This window comes from Polyergus mexicanus, unplaced genomic scaffold (assembly GCF_030449975.1).
Source record: "Polyergus mexicanus isolate NDT 795.1 unplaced genomic scaffold, iyPolMexi1.0 SCAF_27, whole genome shotgun sequence".
Lineage (NCBI taxonomy): Eukaryota > Metazoa > Arthropoda > Insecta > Hymenoptera > Formicidae > Polyergus > Polyergus mexicanus.
In genome coordinates, this window is record NW_027223347.1 from 3,546,038 (window position 1) to 3,571,116 (window position 25,079).

The 25,079-nt window shown below is 39.4% G+C and overlaps 2 protein-coding genes across 6 annotated transcripts in view; both read left to right on the forward strand.

Moving 5' to 3' along the window:
• Nucleotides 1-14,581, forward strand: part of Eip93f (Ecdysone-induced protein 93F) — a 165,826-nt gene extending 151,245 nt beyond the window's left edge. For all 5 annotated transcript variants that reach the window (XM_070314414.1, XM_070314412.1, XM_070314415.1 and 2 more), the window contains one exon: nucleotides 71-14,581. In XM_070314414.1, the coding sequence (XP_070170515.1) occupies nucleotides 71-1,361 (1,291 nt within the window). In that variant the 3' untranslated portion in view covers nucleotides 1,362-14,581. The remainder of the gene's footprint in view (nucleotides 1-70) is intronic.
• Nucleotides 1,281-25,079, forward strand: part of LOC138943531 (uncharacterized) — a 35,754-nt gene continuing 11,955 nt past the window's right edge. The window contains exon 1 of the mRNA XM_070314421.1: nucleotides 1,281-1,367. The gene's annotated coding sequence lies outside the window, so the exon portion shown is untranslated. The remainder of the gene's footprint in view (nucleotides 1,368-25,079) is intronic.

Below are 25,079 nucleotides of genomic sequence, written 5' to 3' on the forward strand. Positions count from 1 at the left end.
ATTATAAAGAATTATAAGCACTGTTATTAAGAGTTAAGAGCTATATTGCAAGCTTTCACTTTTCTCGCAGGGACCAGAAGCAACCGGACGACAAATCGAAGGAGACCGCGACGACGGCAGCGGCAGCGGTGGCCGCGGCAATGCGGCCAGGCACTGCCGGCGTCGACAAGAAACCGCAGCTGAAACCGCAGCAGAAACCGTTTACGCCGCCGGGTAGTATACCCGGTCCGAACGGACTGAAAATGCCTCCGTTTATGGAGGGCATGCCTCCTCACTTGCCGTTCGCGGCCTTCAACTTCTGGAACCCGGGACCCTTCATGCCCTCGCCTTTCATGGGTGGCGGACCGAACGTGCCGATCCTGCCGGAACAATACTTTGCGGCATCGCAGAGAATACGCGGGCTGCAGGAACAACAACGAAACGCGGCGATGGTACAACAACAGCACCAGCAACGAGATCGTGACGGCAGTGTTGGTGTATCCGGAACGCCAGACGCAGCTGGAACCTCGAATTCTCGAAGCGCGTCGATGACGAAGGCATCGCGCGACATGGTAGAAAGCATCTACGACGGATCTGGGGCAAACGGCAGTTTCTTGGACAATCTGATCAGGTCGAGTCTCGAGACAGGCATACCGAGGGACCAGCGGACGATGGCAGAAGTGAGGAACCAGCAGCAGCAATCGTCGTCGCAAGCGCAACATCCGGAGACGATGAGTAGTAAGACGCTGATCGATCAGCTTTGCAGAAATTCGAGAAGAACTCCGCTGCCACGAATGGCGCAAGATAGCAGTGAGGATGAGAGTTATCGAGGACCAGCGGGCAGGATAGTGCCGGAAAGGCCGGAGCGTGTGCCTACGGTTGATCTCAGCCCATCACCATCGGAGAGGGGTCGTACGGAGGACGGCAGCGATCGGCTCACGTCACCACCGACGCCTCTGTCGATTTCTCGAGCGGGTAGCAGGGATGAGGATAGCACCCGTGATTCGAGGATCGATCGCAGCAGTAGAGAGCGCGAAGTTCATAACGGCGGCCAGGAGGATCGCGATAGGAAGCAGCCTTTAAGTCTGCAACAACAGCAACAACCACAGCTGAACCATTACCCGGACTTACATAACCTCTACGCCGTATCAACTGACAAAAAAAGTGCCTGTGATAGTAAGCTTATAGTAGATCATTCGAGCCAGAAGACTCAGCCGCAGCAACAACAAAAGGAATACGCTGCCGTGAGCGGGCTGGTCGTGCAACTGCAGAGGGGCTACAACACCGCGAGTAACAGATCTGGCGAGCCGACTAACAGCCAACAGCCGGCGGCGGAGCAACGTGGCCCCGCGCTCAGCATGGAGGACTCCGTAGAGCAGTAGACGAAAGTCAGTATCAGTTATCAGTAAAGTATACAGTTATGAGTACAGTAAAAAACAAAAGGAAACAAAGAGCCGTATATACAGTAAGCCCACATTCCCACCCAGATCTCTTCGCCATCTCTCACACGCACCGGACCCGTGCGCCTTCTCTCGTTGTTGCGTGCCGCGAACGAGGCTTCCCTTCGCGCTCGATCAGGAAAACTGGGAAAACTTTTCACGCCGAATTCGAATTTTCGCAATCATTTGTGATGGGCGGCGCGTTTGTGAGCAACATGGAGACGAAGGGAATCCTTGGATACGTCGGCAATGCGATGATACTCCGATTGTCCCATACACTCTCCTGCTCTCTCCCATGATCTCTTCGTTCCAATCGAAAAAAACCCTCGAACGTTGCAAGGCAAGTCTAGCGCAAAAAGAGAAGAACAAACATGGCAATGCGTGTGACACTAGCACGACCGCAATCCCTGTAGATTCATTACGATTCCGCCAGTTAATCCGCCGTATGAACTCGCGTCCAGCTGGCCGCGGCCCGGCCGTTCTGGCATCAAGCGCGCGTGTAGGAAAAAATCCTTTCGACTATAAGTAAAAGCACAGATTTTGGACCGGAGTATCACAGAACAAAACGAAAAAAAGGACACGCGCGTAATATACATATTCATGTACTCGCGCACGGGACATACGCTTCAGCAGATGCACTGACCCATTCTACAAACGCGTTTCTATAAGCCGGACATTCCACCAAACATTTCTCTATCAAACGTATCGATATACACAATACACAACAGTGACATACATAAAACGAGTACACACATACGCGAGTATACAAAAATGGGGAACATAACGAGATACTTAGGCGTTGCGCGCATACATGCGTCGTAGCCGAGATTTTGTCACCGTCTCTATATCAAGAATTAGTGGCGAATTCGAATCTAAAGCCGATCTGAAGCCTATTTTTACTTTAGACTTTAGCGGAAACTCAAAGAGAATCGGTGCGTCCGAGTCCCTTTGGTCCCATGATCAGAATTTATCATAAAGAAGAGGCTCGTCGCGATGTACGTGCGAAACGCGAAAGCGTTAGCCGTTCGATGATTATTATTACGATTATTAATTACCGCTACCACTATCAATCGGTGGACGACGACGATAGGTCAAATGATGGAACAAAAATGCCGACGCGACAACATATTTTTTCCTCTCTATGAGTGTAAAACTATCTAATGCAAAAGGGAAAAAAGGAAACTTATTACTTAACTATTAACACTACTTAACTCGTAAGAAGCGACATAATTATATAAGGAATAATATATTATATATACATATATTTTTGGTCATTACACGAGAACGTGTGCGAAGCGAGAACAAGCCAAGGCTTTTGTTGGCGCGCGTAGGTGATGTTTTTTCCATGAGAAGCGACAATATTTCTATAATCTCGGTTATTTCGAGGCCGGCGTTTGACGCGAACGCGTCCTACATTTCGGGCATGTTATAAATACGGCGAAACGCACAGAAAATGCCGGAAAGCGATCTTCGTTGTTGAACATTGCCCACAAGTCCGAATGACACGTTCAAAAATCGAATCCTCTTGCCTCGAATCCTTTTATGTACAAAGGATTGGACATGTGGACTTTTTAATATTCTTTAAATAAACGTAAAAGAGAATTTAAATTTTTGTCATTTATTACATAACAGATCTTATTTATAGGGATCTTGAAAGTAGCTTTGAAATCATGTTAAATAAAATATTTCTCTTTTATCGAATTAATTTCTATTTAGCCTTAATCTCTTTTAGTATTTTTTTTTTTTTTTTTTTTTTTTACCTTGCAGACTTTAACGATGACAAGCTTTTGTCTCTTTTTCCAAGCAATTATCACCACGAAGATCGCGATCTTTTGAATTGAAAGAAATGTCCAAATCCAGGCAAAGGACGCAAAGATGCAAACGCGAAATTGGAACGTAGGATAAAGAAAAAGGAGATTAAAAAGAAAAGAAAGGGAACGCGTGCGCGCGCGCCCGCTCTCGATTCGATTTCTCCGATACTGAAAAGATGTTTTTCTTAAATGATCGAGACGCCCACTTTTTGATACAAATACAAATTTTCTACCGCGTAGAGGGAAAGAGAGAGAGTGAGAGAAGAGAGAGAAGAGAGAGAGAGAGAGAGAGAGAGGGGGGAACAGAGTTGCTGCAGTTGCAGCGCGAGCGGAGGCAGCGTTATATCGTTTCTTCGTGAGAGGAAACTCAATTATGAAATCTAGGAATGTTTTAATATCTGATTTTTTTTATCCTCATCGACTCCCGCGAGCGAGCATATTCATTGGGTAACTAGCAGACTTTTATCGTCGGGGGGACTCGTCGGGACGGATTTTGGGCGAAACATTTTGAAGTAGCGCGTCCATCGCCGGTTTGAAATAACGACGATACGATTATCGAACGAATGACGAATTGACGTTTCGAGCGGCCACACGTCTCTCTCATTTAATTTTTCTGCGGATTCGCGCGATCGTGCACGTCCAATTACGTTGGCAATTGTGATACGGGAGAGCAACGTATTCGACGGATACGGTAAATTTTCGAGATCGATGAAAATTTGGAGTCTCGAGAAGAGTCTGTAAATTTTTATTGCGTGTAATAATTGATAGTTGCGACGAGGAATAACTTATGTACAAATGTCGATACGATGATTCAGTCAAAATTGACGAATTTTGTCTGAAATTAAGATAATAATTTGATTAGGATAGAGACACGTGTATCTAATTCAGACTTGAAAATTTTTCCTATTCCAACTATATATATATATATATATATATATATATATATGTTGAAGATAATTATTATGTGAAATTTATAGAGATAACAATATTTTGAATTTGCATATATTTCTTGGGATATAATCTTCAAATTAAAGATAAAAAGTTGAAATTTTTGTATTTCTCTGATAAGTCGGTGAGATGTGCACGATCATGGAGGTATCTCGTTCGTACCTATCACAATCAGTTGAAATTGCGTTTCGCGAATAGACGATCCGTGGATAGAATCACTATAAAAGGACGATTTTGTCACTTTGTTAATATGGCAGGGCAGGCAGGCAGGCAGGCAGGCAGGCAGGCCGTTGGACCAAAACGAAATCGACGGAGACGAAAAGCCGGAACAGAATGGATCGGAGGCCAGTCGAACGCGAGAAAACGGCGACAAAAGTATATAAATAAAACGGTGCTGTAGTGCGGGCCAGGATTTCCTATTTTTTCTCGCATAGTCGAGGCGTAGACGAGGCGAAAACGACGCGAACAAATATAAGAAGAAAAGAGAAAGATAATATAGAGCAGCAGAGCGCGCAGGAAACGAAAAAGGATGATCCACACGCACTCATCTCATGACTCTCTTTAAAAGTAACGACTGAAAGACTCTAGGCTGTACATAAAGTATAAGGCATGTATGTTCGGTGTTTTAAAAATGCAAAAATTCCTTATTAACGCAAAAAAAATTATACCTACGAAAAAAGTAAACCATATTAAGCAAGGCTACTCTCTCGGTGTTTTTTGGAACTAAACTTAAAATTTACCCTATTTAAAGCAAAAAAAAAAAAATCATGAATAATGTAACTTTAAAAAAAGCGCGCGTAAACGCGAAAACAAGTTATAATGAGTGTAAACGTTAAGGTCTCCTTAGGATTAAAGAAGAAAAAAAAAAAAAAAAGACAAGCTGAACAGCAACAAAGCGAGATGCAAGCTAATTATGATTGTGTGTAAACGTAAATTTAAACCTTCCCCTCTTCGCCCCGTGTCCGTTGGATCACTTTTTAACTGTCCACCGCCCCTTTCCCCTCCACCCTCACCGCCCTTTTCTCCCCTTCACTTCACACGCTCGCACACAAGAGAGACACACTTTCGACAAAGAGATGTATAAATCACTCGGTGTGTGATTTGAGCTACTCGATGCCTCGAAGTCTTTTTCCAAACATTCACCAAGCGTTATTATGCGAAAAGGAGGGAAATATGTTTATACACTTGTTCCGCGACCACTAATTCACTCATCCCCCTCGACAACCTCTTCCCCACCTCCCCTCCCGTATCCGCGAACTCGCATCGTCGACACACCCAGAAACTTAAGCCCCGATATCCTTTATCGAAAGATTTATCGTTAGATGTGAAAAAAAAAAAATGATATTTATCGTGCGGATGATAGTAAAATACGTGCGTAAACTATGATTGTCGTTAATTCAATTTACGGTTACGATGTTTCGTCGCGATGTTTGGTGCGGTCTATAATCGGCGGATCTCAAATCTCCACGATCCATCTAGTGCAACATGGTACCGTCTTTCGTCTTTTTTTTTTTTTTTAAATTTTATTTTCACGAGAGAACAAGTGATGCACACCGGGGGATGGAGACGTAGAAAGTGCTGGACGAATTATCCGCATCCGGCGTCGTCGAAAATAATTCGCGGTTGCCACGGATACCTGTCTTCTTCGTATTATTCGTAATTGGATCAAATTCTCTTGCAGGCAAAGCTCAGTCGACGATCAAATTGTCGTTGGTTTCCTTTCTATAGGATACGTTGTCCAATTAATACCTGCAGTTTCGCGTACACATTCGAGGAAAATCCGTCGGAAAAGAAATTGCTTGAACTGATTAAAGTAACTTCTTTTCTTCTTCTTTTTATAGAGACGTTTGATTATATTTGTATAAGAGATTCCATATTTACACGGATATTTTGAAATAAATAGAATGATCAAAATTTGAAATTGATGGGTAATCAATTAAATCGAGGAAACTCCGATGTACTTTTCGACGACGCGAAGTTCAACCGCACAACTTAGGATGGGATCGCGACAGTTAGTATCGACGCGTAATTAACGAGACTCCGGGGGTAATGATCTCCCAGCGATACATGTCTATCGTGGCGATTTAAATTATCGTCACTTATGGACACGTATACATGCACCACTTGTTCCTCTCGTGACAAGACGGAAAGTTCTCACATTGACGCGAGATACTTGGGAAATATTTCGCGCGACTTCAAAATTGTCGATCGCTATCAGCCCATTTTTCTGACGATCTTCTTCTAAGGTCTATGGAGGAATTTCCGTTTTAGAAATTTGCAACTGTATACGCGATCGTTGGAGAGAGAGAGAGAGAGAGAGAGAGAGAGAGAGAGAGAGAGAGAGAGAGAGAGAGAGAGAGAAATGAGAGAAATGAGAGAACTCGAGGCTAGGCAAGTACCGTTGTAGACGCGATTGTTGAAGCACTGTCGATTTTTTCGTTCGTTTCTTTTACGGGAGGGATGGCGGGACGAGACGGCACGACGAAAGCTTCCCTCTCAAGTCAAAATCGTATTATCGTTGTCCATTATCGAATGATTAAGATCAGTATCTCTTTTATGCGCGCGCATCGCATGACGACAATCTTCGTTCAAAGACAATTGGCGGGGAAAATCTCTGATGTTTTTTTGTTTTCTTTTTTTTTGTATCGTTAGGTTTGAAATACGTAATTACTCTGAGAAAAATACAAAGATCCAAAGGAAACGCGAGAGACATCTAAGTGACATCCGGAAAATTAGGATCTCTTTAGACTTATACCCGTATTCATAGTCCTTCCTTATTTTAAGGACGGAGGAAGCCTCCATGAAGGATTCCTTGAATCTGCAAGGCCACCTTGTTTCATAGATGGACCTCGAGTCTCCCTTTCAGAAGGAAGGAATATTTTAGGGATTTTTAGTGACCGACTGGAGGCAGCACCGTTTTATGCTGCCTGCAACTAATTTCATATAATACAAATGAAAACTTTTTCGTATCTTCAAAAAATTCCACGGGATTTTCTCAATCGCGAATGTATCTTTTCGAAATCCGCCACAGAATCCGATTCTCTAGATTTTCGTCTTCAAATCCATCGTCAGAATCATTTAAAAATTTATTGTCCATTATCCCTTTTTCCTTTATACACTTTCAGTTTGAGAGCGCGACAACAAATAACCACAAAACCACAGATTGAAATGTAACTAACTTTTGGAGGTTATATTTGGTTATATTCTGCGTATCGTCTGCTAAAAAGGTCGCATCACTCCTCAAGAAAGCTCGTGACCTTCCTTGAGATAAGGGAGCCAATAAGATTCCTTGTTCGGTCAAGGAAAGTTTATGAAACGTGGAACGAGGAACAAGGAATCCTTATTCCTCAAGGACGGACTATGAATACGGATATTAGTCTCACGGCTCTGTCCTTTGGATATTTGTGTTGCCCTTCAGATGTGTCTTCCCCGTCTTCGAATGGCGCGATGATTATCGTATCGCGATAGAAAGGGAAACGCAAAAAGAGTCCTTTCACAAAATGTTGTTTCTCGCGATTAAGGAACTCAGAGGAATTCTTTAGTCCGTCGGTCCGTTCGTGTCGTCCCTCCCTTCGTCGCGGGCGATACGCTAAACAATCCGGCGAGTGACGGATTGGTCGAATATACGGGGAGAGACAGAAAAATCTTTAAGAATTAAAAGATGATATATTATATTAAAATATCTGTGATGTAAAAAGTAACAAAATTTTGATGTATATTTTTCACAAATTATCGTAACCAGCTAGTGTATATGTAATAAGATTACAGATATATTATATATATAATATACATATGTATATACATTATATATTATATATATATATTATATATATACATACATATATACATATATATATATATATATATATATATATATATGTATATATATATATATATGAAAAAGAAGAAAGACTATTGTAATTACGGTGTGCGAAGACAAAGTAAGGCAAGACGAGTGAGGAAAGACAAACCGAGAGCTGACGGGACAAAACGAGCAAGTAAGGAACAGAGAGAGAGAGAGAGGGGGGGGGGAGAGAGAGAAAGAAAGATATAGATAGATAGGTAGTAAGAAAGGGATACGGAAGGAGCGTGATTGCGAAATTACGTTGATCCACACCGATGGTTAGACGGGACCAAGATGGCGGGCATCGCTCGGAAAGTCGGGTCCAAAGATTCCCGTTTTTTTGCCTTATCCTCGTTTCTCTTACGTTCTCGCGCGCGTGGTCCTTTCCAATTTTACATCGGGTCTCGATTGGAAGACAACAGAGGGATCCTCGCTCGTTCTCGCGAGAGAGGCGAGGGGGCGAGGAGGGCCGAGAAGGAAGGACGAGAAACCCGAATTTTTCGCGGACCCCTTCTCAAATACCCCGACGATCCTCTTTATTTCGAAACGCGCGTTCTCATCTCGTTTCATAACGGAATGGATTTTTCGGATGCGATTCGAATGATGGAAAACTGGAAGATTTGGTCCGATTGGCCCTGAAACGGCTCAATATCAGCTACCTCACAATATTGTCACGTTTGATATGGTACGAACGAGAAACGTTTGTGTGTCATGTACGTGGATATAGAGAAAACGATTCTTATAACTTGATAATATTTTCTTCGAGAAACAAATTGTTTTATTTAAAAAATTTTATTGAAATAATAAAAATTTTTTACATTTATTTAATCGCGTACATTAATTTATCTAAAAGGATGGAGTAAAAGAAGTGTTATGTAAATGTTTGAAAATTTTTCAATTGCTTTTAAATTATATTTAAGTTTAAATAGAACTTTATAGTATGTGCGATAAAAAAAAAATAGAGATTTTTAGATTGTAAAATTAAAATTGTTTAATCTGAAAAATATGCAACACGATAAGCTCTCGATTTTCGATATAAATATCCTTTCATTTACTTTCGAGTTATTTCCGCGTTACTTTTATCCTTCCTTCTCGTTGATATCCCGAAGAGAAGCTTCCACGGACACACGAACGTCAGCAGGACGAGGTCGTGTGAAAATGGTCTAAACAGTTCCAAATTGTGCCTAAGTTATAAGAGATTACGTTTTTTACGACTTGCAGTAGCACGAACGAAAAATATAGATGGGAGTATCTCGTAGCAGCAAACAGATTCAGTTCGAGCGCGCTTGATCTGGACGACAATGGCGAACGCGATAGAGACAAAAGCGATATATAAAGTTTCTTATTAAAGTAAATTAAACAAGGGTGTAATATGTGTAACCTAACCTACAACATACGTTCCAGGGCCATCCGGCCGCCATCTTGTGTTCAACCTTATGTTCCGTTTTTTCGAATAAGTGCAATTAGGTACACGTACGCACATACAACATACACTCACAGACACGTAATCATGCTTCAACATACCCACGAAATACGCGCGGGATCGCGCGTACGCGCGCACACACACACACACACACGCATATATATACATCAAAAATACACGCGAGACACGTCGAGGAAAAATGGAGTAAAACGAACTGTTACGCGCTAAGTTACCGTTTTTTAAATTCTATTTTCAATTCACGCATTCTCGAATGTTGGGATTTTCGTGATCAACGAAGAGCTGGCCTGTCGTTCATATAGGGGTACACACGCATGCACACATATATACATACACATACACGAGACACGTGTACACACTCAAGCGACCGACGTCGATTCGACGAAGAGAAAGGGCAAAATGTCGTCGCGTTACGCGCGGATCTTCCCCCGAAATTTTTCGACAAAACGCTAACATTTTTTTTATATTTGACTCTTTATCATATGTCTATACAAGTGCCATCAGTCACTGTGGAGTTGATTTAAAATTGATAAAAATTCGTTATACTTTGATTATTGTAGACATTAGCACTCTTCGTTATATTGTTAAGCCATTTACTTTTGTTTTGGGAAACGTTGATTGTAGAATGAACCGGAAAGAAGCAAAAATATCAATTTCATAGAATTATTATCAGGTATAAAATTAAAAATATGAAATAATACAATTTAAATTATACTTTCTATTAAAACGATAGTATAGGGTTGTTGCTTATTTCTGAAAAAAATCTGTCACTCAAATAAATTTGGAAATTTAAAATACTACATCTTCTTGAAAGAAAAGAGTAGGAAAAATGCATGAAAATTCCAAAAGATTCTCAATTTTTCAAGTTTATAATTTAATAACGATTAATGATTGCACTAATGTTTTATTTCATTGTATAGTGGACAATTTATATATTTCTTACACTTTATAAAATATTAAAATTTTATGTAAAACGCTTGCGGGATTATCGCGACGATGGTTTGTGAAATGCCAATGAAAAGAAATTAGAAAATAATCAAAAACAGAGAGAAAGGAAGATCCGCGCGTTTGCGAGTCCGACCAATTCATGCGAATGCGCCTGAACCAATGTAGCAAATCAGGAGAGAGATCCCCCTCCGTCGTCGTCGGTCAAGAACTCGGTACCTTCCTGATCGGGAAAAGCTTTAATAAACTCGTAATCCGTAGGCTGAAGTCATGCAATGACTCTAAAAAAAAAAGAGCTCCGCGATTGAGCGACATCGTATACGTTGATCGACCGTACGAGCGGGGACCGTAAAATAAATTGCAAAAAAGAAAAAAAAACAGAGTACCGACCGAATTGTGTTCAACTGGGCGATTCGCCGCCGTCGTCTCGACGTCGGGAACGGCGAACATGTAGATAGGGTAGATAGATATACGACGAATAAGTCGGAAGATTTGAGTGCGAGAATGGCAACATGGGGATAACTGGTGCCCAGGGTCTCGTCTCCGAAGGGCCGCGAAAAGATGGCGAGAGACGGCTCTTTTCGTATTGCGACTGTTGTGGGTGTATCCTTGAGCTCGATTCGCGACAGCTGAAAATGAACGAGCTCTTCGCGAGATTATTGTGCATTTTCGCCTTTTCCCATTTCGTTTCCGTACTCGTTCTCGGAGCGTGACAATTAGAATTCGTTCCACTCCGCATTTTTAATCGGGTAAAATGAATATAAATTACTCCGTGTGCTTGTGTATTTCCTCGAATCGCAAAAGCAAAATATCACGAAATAGCGGATTGATAAATTTTCGCGCGGTAATTGAATTGTGTATTGATTAATCGTAACGGCTTGTTCTTTAATTTGCGTGCTGAATATAATCAATTATAGAAATGAAACAGATTACACATTGTCGACGCGATAGCACGGTGAATTTTTTCTCTCCAACACAATCGACGTATATTATTTTATTAAGATTATACGCGAGGAAATTATCATTTTTATATTATCGTTCCCGTGATTCTTTAATCCTTGGTGTCAACATTATCATGCCAATTAAATTAATCCATTTGTTAATATTTCCAAATCTCAATCCGCAAAAAAGCTTTCATTTTATTTTTAGATAAATTAAATGCTGTTTTAATTATCGATTTAAAATTGCCACGAAAGGGAAATTCGTGACTGCATCCTCGACAGTCGCAGATCTCATTCTTGCCGGGATACCTGATCGGAGACGATCGTTTCCGGCACCGACTCAGCCTAGACTCTTCGACTAGTAGCGATTAGATAAATGGCGCTGGTACTACGTAGCTAGCACCGATGGTACTCGTAGTTTGGCGCTTTAGTTGTTTATATATATATATATATATATATATATATATTATGTTCTTTTCTATATATATTATCACTACCGTGTCAGATCTGGCTTGGCTGCGAGAATCGCTAAGACTGCGATAAGGTGAGCCGCGCTCGAGACAACGAGTGCCGATACTGTGAAAGGAGCAAGTTTTCGTTTAATCATCTTAAATATTTGCAAACGATTTGCATGAGATTATTCGCTCAAATATTTCCATCTCTTTTTCGTATACTATTTCACGTGAAATTGATAGAGATTCGGGGAACACAAATATCTAAAAGACATCGTTGAAAAATCACAATTGTTAGATGATTTTTAAGTGTTGTTTGAGTTATTTGAAAAATAACGCGAGGAGAAGTAAGAGAAAATTAACAAAATCGCGTTACATATAAGGCTCGATCGTCGGTACTCTAATCATTTAATCAAACGTCAGTACCAAAACGTCACACACCTGAATACGCCGGAACTTCAAAGTACGACCAACTAATTTGCGGACCAAGTACGCTGAATCGCCGGTAACAAATCAATCAAAAAGACATACGTGCATGTACCCTGAGAGAAAATAAAAAATATTTTTTCGTCTCGCGCGCGTGACTCTCGCCGTTCGGTCTTGCCGGGGACGATCTCGAAGAGCAGCCAGGTCGGATCTCCTCTATGGGCAACAATGGTTTTAATGATTAATTGAAGAAAAACAAAGTTAAAAGGACTCTGTAATCTCGAGGGAAAGAGATAAATTAGGGAAACTAAGCATCCGATCCTCGGAAACTTTCCCGAGCCCCTTCCTCCGCACCACCCTGACAACAGGATTGACCCTTCCACCCCGCCGACGAAAACCACCACCCTACGCTCTTATTATACAGCTTTTATGCACAGCTAACTTCTGTCCCCTACCGGCCGCATTCGCATACTCGGCGAAACAGCATATCAGAAATAAAAAGTACACGCAGTCTGCTCTCTAACATTACAGCTACAACAACATTGCAGCCTCCCGATACCAGTCGTCTCCTTACAGTAATTCGACGGGGCCGCCGAGACGGGATCGAGAGATTGTTGCGTTCGTGATAGACGCCAAAATCGCTCTAGATACGCGCGATACGATTAGCACGACCAATCGACAACGGAGCATATCACACGAGGAACCTATCCGGTTGACGGGACGCGGAATCTTTCACGGAATCGGGCAACGCAACGGGAGATTCAATGAATCTCGAAGTCGCGCGCGACTAATTGCCCCGTTGCAATCGATTGATTTCTGATTTTCTTTTCGAGCGTCCCTCGACGCGGATTCGGAATCCTTGAAACGGGTCCAATCGGTAGATTAGAGATCGGAAGCGCGACAGTTTGACAGATCTCGTCGCCGCAATCGTCGATCCTGGATCGGACGAGCGTACCCGTCCGGCGCGCGCACCGGGCTGCATACTCGCCCGGTGCCCAGCGATCGAAGCCAAAAAGAAAACAAAAAGAAAACCGGCAATAACACATACACACTATACAGGCAACAATAGACATTTCACTCAGCATGGGCACGAAGCGATCGCGTGGTGACCGCGGCCACGATCGCTCGCGGCACTCGCCAACGATCGCCGTGCGACGGAGCAAAGAAAAATAAAAAAAGAAATATAAACAGATGTATACAGATTACTAAAACTCTCTACGTCACATATACATATTATCCAGCAGCGATTTACGCTAATGCAGATGCCACGCAGAGCAATGCAAAAAAATAAAAAAATAAATAAAAAAATTACAAAAAAAAAAAACAAGGATCGCCTCGGCCTCGAGTCACGATTGACCCGGATCGAATCGACAGCTAGGATCGCGCGATCGGGAAAGGGAACGATTTTACGCGATCGATAAGGGTAATACTACGACGAAAAGTATGATGAATCGTCCCTCCTGTCGATCGAACAGGCGCGATCGCCGATCGTCGATCGCGATGTCACGAGGTCGCGGGCGAGGTATCCCGCAAATCAAAACCCGCAGTCAGTGCAGAATATAATAAACGATAAGTGCAGAGGAAACAAACTACTATAGTATATAAAACACAGAAAGATATATTATATATATATATATATATATATATATATATAATATATTAATTATTATTATTATATGATTCTTATATGATTATTATTATTATTAAAGGAATACATAAAACAATATTATTAATAACACCGAAAAAAAGTACTATATTACTACTCTATTATTAATTATTATGATTCTTATTATAAATTTAATGAAGACAAAATAACATTCCAACCGTCAATGTGCCACACGACTTTTTATATGCTCTTAAGGAAAACTAAAAATGATGCTAACGCGCGCGAGGAGTTATATAGGTACGCGAGATTAAACAAGTACCGAGATGATCGTCACAAAGCAGCGTGGACAAGCGAACTTGAAGCGAACAATTGTTCGCGTAATAATTGATAGGGCTCCGCGTTAAGAAAGGCTCGTGGGAAAAATGAAGCAGGTCTAACTTTAACGGGCGCCCTTCCCCCCCCACCCACCCGCCTTCACCCCACCCCATCTCACTTCTTTGTGTAATTTTTCTTATATTGATAAAATCTCGTTGCTTATTTCGCGATTAGGAATCTTTGCTGATCGTCGTATTTAAGTAGGATCTTTACACATCTAATTTCGATTCATCTCTATCGTGCCGATATAGCTTCTTCTTTCACGTACATCACGTAAAGAGATCTTCCGATTTGATTTTTATACCTCTCGCGGACGGATTACAAGAGTAATCGAGAGCTATCGTTTATAAGATAATTTAAAAAAAAAAAGAAAATGTTTGTGATCCTCGATATATTTCGAGATAAAGTTCGGAAAAAATTTGAAGAATGGTGAGACATGACGAGATTCGGCATGATGTAAAATCGTGAAATTTTGGTTTAAACTTTGAGGTTATGAAATTATATCTGATATGATTTGATTCATCCACGATTGTAATACTTGCCGTTTATTGCGTGCCAGACAGAAGAATCAACCAAACAAATGACGCAAAAACGTTTGTCATTAAATTATAATGAGAGAAGCTTTGGGGATCAGAAATATCCTTGAATTAAAGACAAGAAAAAGATTTTTATCCAACGAGTATTTTTACCTTGTCATAATAGGTTTATAATTTATGGGATTCGGGAACAATTGGATTATACTTGGAGGAAAACTTGATGTTGCGTGCTTTATTCAGAATTTCCTTTGCTTTTCATTCGCGGTTTTATTCCATGTTTCATGAATTGTAAGCTCATGAGAGCGTAAAAGAGCGGTAAGAGTCGTGCGATTTAACACGGGGTTACCGCATGCGATAAATGGTACGAAACAAGATAGGAAACCTTTCGTAAAACGGAATACGTTGCATAAAGGAGCCAGTGTAAATATCTCGAGGAGATCATTCGAAGACAACGAACGTTCTCGATTTCTCTCGCAAACGAGAAGAGGGTACCTCATGTTTCCCCGCGATTGATTTTATCGGCCGATCAGCGATAAATCCGGGACAAGCATACGTAAGAGTGATTACGACGATTGTCGTTGGGATTGAATGATTAAATAGACGTAGACGTAAAAGCATATTTATATAACTAGTTCATTACCCATACAGCACCGCAAGATTGCAATAACATTGCAGCAACATTTTTCTGTAAGATTGCAATATTGCAGAAACATTGCGAAATGTTGCTGCAACATTGTTATGATATTGCAGCAACAGTAAAATGTTCGCCTACAGAAATATTGCAATATGATATTGCAGCAACATAGCAGTATAATATATATGCAATAATGCTTTATGTATATTTATCGACATAATTTCCTTAACATATGAAAAAAAATAATAAGAAATTAGGCCTATAAGAGTCAGGATCTAGCGTGTATATAGTTTTTCTGTATTATAATAATAACGAAATTATAAAATGTAAATTTTTCAGTACACATTCAACTTCCTTCAGTGACAGAGAATATCTAAGAGAAATAAGAAAAAAACTCAATTTGCAATTGCGTAAATTCACAATTTCTTTGTATCCGAAATATTCAGATAACCTGCAAAAAGATCGTGGTGAATTTACGCATACAACGAGTTTTTTCACATCTCTCTTGTCTTTATATCATCTCAAAATTTATTTATTAAAATCTAAAGTATCTTGCATGTTAGAAAATTATTATCAAATTTTTGATTTTATATAAGAATGGAAACTATTAAAAGAATTCTTAGTCCAATGTCTGAGCCCCTGTATTAGGGTCATATCATACGACTTAAATTAACAAAAATAGTTATTATATCTTTTTAATCTTACTAGCCGTTCTTTGTAAACATTATATAATCATCATGATTAAAAATTAAATGCGGAATAGATAGAGCAACATACGCCGCATAGTGGTAAACGAATGAACTAGCGATTATTGAATACTTTTTTTGTAATATTTTCGGAATGTTGCTGTAACATTGCTAAAGTTATATTGTAAAATAATGTCTTTGCAATATTTCTGCAACATTAAACTGCAATATGCAATATTACAATGTTGCAGCAATGTTACAATCTTGCAAGTTGCAATGTAATATTGTTGAGACATTATTGAAATATGGAATTGTAATATTTCATGAGAATGTTACAGCGACATTTCAAAAACATTACAAAAACAGTTTTTGATAATCGCTACTTCGTTCGTTTACCACTATGCGGCGCGCGTTGCGTTATCTATCCCGCATTTAAGTTTTAAGCGTCGTCTACAATACGTGGAGTAAGCCTGGCGTAAGAAGTAAGAGTAGGTGTAAGAGGGCTACTTTCGGTTTAAGTGAGCTGGAGTAAGGGCGTAAAGGAAATAAATTATTTTTATTTCCTATTTCTACTACAGCTCTTTACGCTACGCTCGGCCAATCAGAGCGCAGGAGGAAAATGGTCACTCGAGAAGTACTGCTTGGTTAGGTTTCGTTACGTTTACTCTATCGTATTGTGGACGGAGCCCGCGTAAGCAGCTTACGCCAAAAATCTTACTCCTACTCGTACTCTCTTACTTCTACTCTTACTCATATTGTAAACGGGCCTTTAATTACGATAGTTATATAAAGCTTGCAAAAAGCGGTTAGTAATATTAAAGATATAATAACTATTTTTATCAGATTAAATGTGTCTGATACAATCCCAACACAGGAAATTCAGATATTGAATTGAGTGTTCAGAAATCGGACAAATAATTATCCGAAAAAAGTTAAAATTATCCGTTTATTGTCTATTTAAGATATGGAGTTTAATATTTATATAAATAAAATTTTAATTTTTATGAATTAAATTATTTAATCATTATCAATTTCTTAAACTTGTAAATAATTTATAAAATAGCGATGTTAATTAGATAACAGAAAATTATTTAATAGTTCCCATTTTTATATAAAAGCAAAAATTTGATAATAATTTTTTAATATTCAAAATGCTTCAAATTTAATTTAGATAAACTTGGAGAATATATAAAGACATCCAAGAGAGACGAGAAAAAACTCGTTGTAATTGCGTAAATTCACAATTTTTTTTCTCATCTCTCTTGGATGTTTTTATATATTCTCAAAGTTTACGTATTAAATTTGAAGCGTTTTGCATATTTCTAGCAATGTATTTAAATATTACAAATACATTGCACCGTAACATTACTGTAGTCGAACATTGAAATATTTCTAAGGGCGGACATTTCAACGTTGCTGCAGGCTTGCAGTAACATTGCAGAAACATTTCGCAACTTCTATGCAATATTACGATGTTTCAATGTAAGATCTATGCAATGTTTTTGCAATCTTTCGGTGCCGAATGGGTTGATTACGTGTGTTAATTGACGTAACCTGCGCGATAGCCGTGGCAAAGTGATTATTATTCTTATCATTATTATTATATCATTATTATGTGATTATTGTTTTAAAGGTGAGTGTGAGAGATTGATATGTTAATGGGTGAGTTTGAAAGTGCACACATGTATGAGTATAGATGTTGAGCGAAACTGTCGAAATACGTACATATGCATGAGACTCGCGTAGATACGTATACGCGTATACATAGTGAACATAAAAATGACACGTTATTTATTTATAGTGTTACTGCCTAGACGTAAAATATTCCATACAAACAACTTTTAAAGAATTTATACATATAAATATACAAAATATATATGAATTGTATATACAGGGTGTCCCAGATCAGGTCAATGAAACTTTAGGGTGTTATAGGAAATTAAATTTGGAACAAAAAAGTTCCTTTAAACATCTGGAAACAGTTGGTTAAAAAATTATAGCTAATAAACTGTAATTAGTTATGATTAAAATTTAATAAGAACATGTTTATATTTGCATTTGCAATATTTGCACTATGAATGTAGTGTTTACACGAAGATCATCGAAAGGTAGTTTTTTCAAGTTTCTACCTTTTTTTCGTTGTTTTGAGATTATTTATCTTTTGAACGTCTTATCAGAATTAAATGAAATTGGTGTAATTTAGTTTGTTATTTAATTACCCATCAGATTTATTTCGTTACTTTTTTCAAATGATTGAAGGGTTTTGAAGTTATTTTTAAAAATCATCAATAAACGTGATTTTTTGAAGTTTATTAACTATAACTTTTTAACGAAGTGTTTCTCGATCTATGTTTATAGGAACTTTTTTGTTCCAAATTCAATTTCCTATAAGACCCTGAAGTTTCATTGACCTGACTTGGAGCATCCTGTATATACATACACACACACACACACACACACACACACATATACAACATCCGTGGGTCAAGATAAAGAAAAGACTAAATCTATACATATATATGTGTACAAATATCAGTGAAACAATCACATACGTGATCATGTGTAAAATCGCGATAGGGATATCCTTGGTATGTATATAATAAATACACAAACACACATGCGCAGCATGTAGATTCGCGCAGAGATTCGTGGATGGCTATTTGCTGGATCGCGTGCGTCAAATGTAAAACCAACAGTGAGATAATGTGCATATGACTTACTTTATTACAGTATACATATGTATGTATGCGTACGTATACGTCGATCGAATATTCGCCCTCGACGGTTGACCGACATCGCCATCATTATCATCCTATCAACATTATCATTCCCATTATCATCATCATTATTATCATCGCCATCGTCGTTACGTATTATTGCCGTCGTTAAGTATCCTTATGGAATCGTTACGATAATTATCCGTTTTGCAGACGCGCGTCTCTAAAAGCGTCGTCGTGTTTCTTCTTTGCCGTGTAACTTTAATTAATCACCATCTATGAGTAGCGAGTCACATTTTGCCGAAAATGACAACTTATATTAACGTAATTATACGTTATATATATATATATATATATATATATATATATATATATATATATATTTATAGAAAATTATGATATCGCCATATTTAAAGCAAATAAAATATTAACAATTCTCCAAAGTGCAATTCTAAAAAAAATTGTAGTTCTATTTTGATTTGTTTTTTTGGCAAATGGTACATTAATCTTTCGAGTTTCCTGTGGTTTGATGGTTCGACCGTATAGTTTTTTCTTTTTCCTCATCGCTCTTATTTTTATCGTCAAACTCCCGAAGGCTATATATATTTCGAAAATATATCATCGTTCTGGTTTTTGTCAAAATCGCTCTTTATATACGATGATCTCTGGCACTTTCGGAAATCTATTCTCGAGCTTTGTTGTACTTATTGATCTATTTGATGTAAAATATTGTATAATCGCACTGGATACGAACTGGACTAAATTAAAAGAGCCAGAAAAATTCAAGTATAATTAGATATCAAGTTCAATGAAAGGAAGTAGGGCTGATGATTTGCTTCGAAGGCTTCGACGTTTGAAGCTTCGAAGGTTCGAAGATTTAAAGCTTCAGTTTCGAAGCTTCGAATTTTTTAAACTTCGATACTTCAATCTTAGAAGCTTCGAAGCATCAAAATTATACAATTATTAATTTCATATAATGGTAATAGTACCGCAATTACTATCGAGATACACATTTATAAAATTATATGATAAAATCTGAATAAAATTTCTAATGTCGCAATAATTAATGTTAAATAATTACATATTCTTTGAGCATATATATTAATTAATCTCTTTTATTTACAATATTTTTAGCCTTTCCCGAATGAATTCGTCATTCGCACGAATATATTTTTTGAAGTTTCGAAGTTAACTTCAAACTTAAAAGCTCCAAATCTTCGAAGTTAGCAAGAGTAACAGCTCTAAAAGGAAGCACTAGCACAGATATCATTTTGACATGCATATGTATTATAAACACTAAAAACTTAAGGCAATTTAAATGTCCGTTTTCTATGCTACAATTTATACTCCGTCCAAAAAGAGAATGACCTCGGTCCGCGCATAAGCGGGCAAAGTGGGGAGAACATGGCGAGATACTCAGTACCGTATACGTAGATACGGCTTCTGTGGGTGGAGACCTGCGCGAAACGGACGAGTTTTCGTCCGAACCGAGGTCATTCTCTCTTTGGACGGAGTATAACTCTGTCAAAAATTTCAGAAGTCGAGATTTGTCGTTTCTTCACATTCTGCATGTATACAAAGCGAGAATCTTATCGAATAACAACCTTATTAGCAGCAACAATCAAAAGCAAATGTGTTCATGGATACATAGGCTGTAACTGAAGAATTCGAGAGATCAAAAAATGCTAAAGGGATAGAAAAAGAAGGCGAGAAAAGAAAATCATTGTCGAATATTTCTCGATCTCCGTAGAATGAATATTCGATCCTCCTTCGCGCGAATCTTTGAGCTCGCGAGAGGATCAATTTTTGTTTGAGCTGTAGCTATTTTTTTTATATCGATTTCCCGCCGTTTGCGGAATTCCCGTCATTCCACGATCATTCCACCGCGTTCTTCTAATCGTACTCTCGAGTAAATCGTTTTGAGCGCATCCACATGTGATTTTCAGAAAGTCAACGTCCGCGGCTGTGCGGAAGACTACACTAAAGTCATTCCAGTGAAGATACATACTTCAAATTCCTACATTGTATAATGCTTTTTCTTGTAGCTTCTTTTCTCTATTTTGACACGATATACAACAAACGTCAGATATTTTTCTGTTTTTGTAATGTCCGCAATTGGAACGAGTTAGTTTGCCCGTTTGTTCGGGTCCGTTTTGTCTTCGAATGCATCGAGCGATAATCCGCGAATCCTACGAAAACATTTTCACTCTCCGTTTACGTGCACGTTTGCTCTTCCGGCAAATTTTCTGGCAGGTGCGCGGAAGGCGCGCCCATCTTGCGCGACAATGCGGTAAGGCACGCATGACTATAAAGGTGCATGTTCCATCAAAGTATCGGAACGTTATAAAGGAAATGAAAAAGCGAAGGGAAAGAAAAAAGCAAGTCTCGCAACTTTCCTGAGCGATGGCGAACGCGAAAGGGGCGCCTGTCGACTTTCTTGAGAATAATGTCGGGATTAACGTGAATCAAATTATGATTCTATGAAAACGTTAGTCAGATGTTTCAAAAGACAGCGACTTTTTTAAAAAAATATGCGAAAGATCAGGACAGTACTTAAACATCCTTTAGACATTCGTATTATTTAATTGATAAATAAAATTAAATTGATAAATGAAATATTTAACAAACCCTATATATCGCGGAGCTACAGATCCACGCTGCTTTGCTACGATATAGCCCAACGTGAAATAAATCGTAATTCTAATTTGGTTGTATATATAGATTGTGCGAATCATATTTGTACATACCGCGTAGACGTATATACGTTTTCTTCTGTAAAGTAAAAACACATTTTAATAGCTCCGGTCGATCGAACCGATTCTTCTTCATAGGCAGAAAACACGCTTAGAAATCCGTTTTAACCAGCCACGATCCTACATTAAATACTCATACGTATGATTATCTATCGCAAAAGTGTTAACAGACTTCTCGCGTGTGGCTATTCTACGATCGGTGTTTCGAGAATTGTGATTTTCGTGTTTCGAGAGAAAAATCGTGAAACCGGTTTAAAAGGAAAAATACGCGTTAGCCGTAGAATTATATTCAGTACCAATGTACTCTCGATCGTCGCTCGAAACGCCGATCAGTAGCCGCCATTGTATATTATCCATTGTTTTGCTCCTCAAATGATTCGTGTAACACGATAGATGTTTTTGAAGGCACAACAATTGCCCGGATCTTTTGGAATGTCGTCGATCGCGTTAAGCGCGACCTGAAATTTACAACAATTAATATCGATTGATATTAATCTCGCGAAATAGAGAAAAGAGAGAAGTGTGCGTTTTATTCTCTCACTATTACGCCGATCGAATCCTATTTATCGCTCTTCTCTTCGTCTCGAACGCGCCTCGTTTGACGAGGCCCTTTGTCAGAGGACGAAGAGAAGAACAGAATCTCAGGATTGATCGGCCGCTAACGCGACGTCGGTCGTCGACCTTCCAACGATTCGGCCATAAGGGCACTCCATTAAACAGATCGTTTAATTAATCCCCAAAGCTAATCAAGCAAACAGAGCCAGTTCTATCGCGTAAAACAGTGCATGCCACAATCTGCACATTTCGGCCGATTTCCGAGAGTCAACGCCTATCGCGCCCCCCTTGCGTCTTGAGATCCTCAACTAGCAACCGTAACCAAGCGCGCGCGCTCTGCCTCAGGTACGGTGCATCTATACCGCGAAGCCGTTCCGTACTCCCTTACTGCCAAATATCAATGTTTTAAACGCGATCTTTTTACAATTTTTTAAAATAATTAATTCAAGAATAAAGTTTCAATACTCGATTATTAATTACATTTACAATATAATAATTCTAAAAATATTACGTTATTCTAATTTATATAATGACATCATATACTGGGGATATCCAACAGTCTATAACTTAAATAATATCGTTCATAAGTATTTCGTGCTTTTAATAAAAGCGTCTTTTATAAAACTTTAAATTTACAATTATTTATTAATTTATATATCGGAAAGAGTTTCCGCGCGCGACACATTTAACAAATTTAATCTATCGAATATAATTTAATAATATTTTAGAATTATTATATCGTAAATGTAATTAATAATCGAGTATTGAAACTTTGTTCTTGAATTAATTATTTAAAAAAATTCTAAAGAGATCGCGTTTAAAACATTAATATTTGGCAGTAAGGGGGTACGGAACGGCTTCGCGGTATAGATGCACCGTACCTGAGGCAGAGCGCGCGCGCTTGGTTACGGTTGCTAGTTGAGGATCTCAAGACGCAAGGGGGGCGCGATAGGCGTTGACTCTCGGAAATCGGCCGAAATGTGCAGATTGTGGCATGCACTGCCCTATGCGATCCCTCTCGATTCGATTCCTCGTAGGAGGACCCGGGTTCTCTACAAACACGGTGGCAGGAGTAGCGCGAGCGAGTCGGTTACAACCCGCCGACGTTAATGTTTTAACGACGCGTCTTTTTTTTTGTACCTTACTTCTTTGTTCTCGTGTCCCTTCGTGATCGTTCGTCAAGTACAACAATAGCGACAGCAACAACACGACAGAGCGCGCAAAAGCGGGATTATAAAGCGCGCGTATCTCTCGCACCTTCAGCGCGTACCTTCGTACCTTCTCGATCGAGCTCGTCCGATGCTCGATTGACCTTTACGCTCTACCCTCAATTTCTCCCTCTTTCCCTCCCTCCCCCTCTCTTCCCTCTCATTTTCCAGCCACACCCTCGTCCCCCTTTCTGATTTAAACGATGTATCTTCTAGTTATTAAGATACCCGAGATAAGTCCGAGGCGTATCGAGGATCGGACACTTCTCTCGACTCGGAATAAATTGTTATGATGCAAGGGTTGTTATATACGAGCAGTAGCGTGTGTATGTGTGTGTGTGTACACGCGCGTTTAAAAAGGGAAGTCTTAATCTCGGGCGCGAGAATAGGATAGAGCGTCTCGACGGTAGCGTAAAGATATGACAAGAGTCGATTTATCTCGTGTTGGGGATTTGGAACATTCAATTAAATTAACGCTTATAAATATTCTAGTTATTGACGGGCGAGTTTTGTTCGCTCTCCGAGAGCGACTATCGTCTTATTGACATAATGTAATTGGCGCGCGCGCGCGCGCGCGCCGCTGTGATAATTGTTGTCTTGACTGTGAATAACGATGCGAAATCGATATATCAAAAGAAAAAAGAAAAGAGGAACAAAAAGATAAATCCGTCGAATGCCAAATGATCGTTGAATTCCTTTTTTATAGTTTAACGTAATGTAATACGATCGCGACGATTAACACATGCGAATGAGTTTAAGGAAAATTTAGACAATACGACAAAATGTATCGCTGAATCAAAATTAAAATGGAAATGTATTTATAAAGAGAAAGAGAGAGAGAGAGAGAGAGAGAGAGAGAGAAGATAAAAAACACTGTGCTAAGGAAACTATACGAGATGAGAATTGAGATCTCGATCCAACGATATGCCTCGATCTCCGACTCACCTATCTCCCCCCCCCCCCCCTACCCCTATCTTAGGACGTAAACACTTTCCCGTAAGCTTGAATAGGAGAATCGTACGTAAAGTAGCATGCGACCATACATATACATACACTTTCTCATTACACACACACACACACACACACAAAAGCGTGAACACGCGGGCATACCACACACGCATATACGTTCGTAACGAAGTATGCAGTCTTAGTGCAGTGTTTCATATAGTTAGATAGAGGCGGCGAGAGAATATTTTTTATATTCTACATGGATTTTACAATTATATATTATCGTTTCGTACCGGAATGGAGAAAATTTAAGGCGCGTTTAACGCGGTATATAGATATGCATATGTACTATATATACGAATCACACGATATATATACATACACACACACACACACACGCACGCACACACACACACAGACACACGCATACGCGATCTTTGAAATACGTGTCGCCAATTATTGTTTAGATCGCGATTGTGTATCGATTATCGATCAATTTTATTGCGGTAGACGCTGTCGTTTATCGTATATACGTGTATACATATACGTACATACACACACACACACACACACAGAGTCATATAAACTACGAACAAACACGCATACGTATACACAATAGCGTAAGCGCATATACGTGTCGTTCGTGCGATCTCTTCGACGATTATATATTATCTCATCGCTCAACGACAGGTGCGATAGGTTTATCTAAGGGCTTCTCGGAAAGGGGGGCAGGGGGTGGGGGGGGGAGGAAGAGGGGGTCGATTAAATGCGGATATCGACAACGGATGCACGTGACCGACGAGTGCATCCCTCGCACTCTTTCCCCTTTCGGACC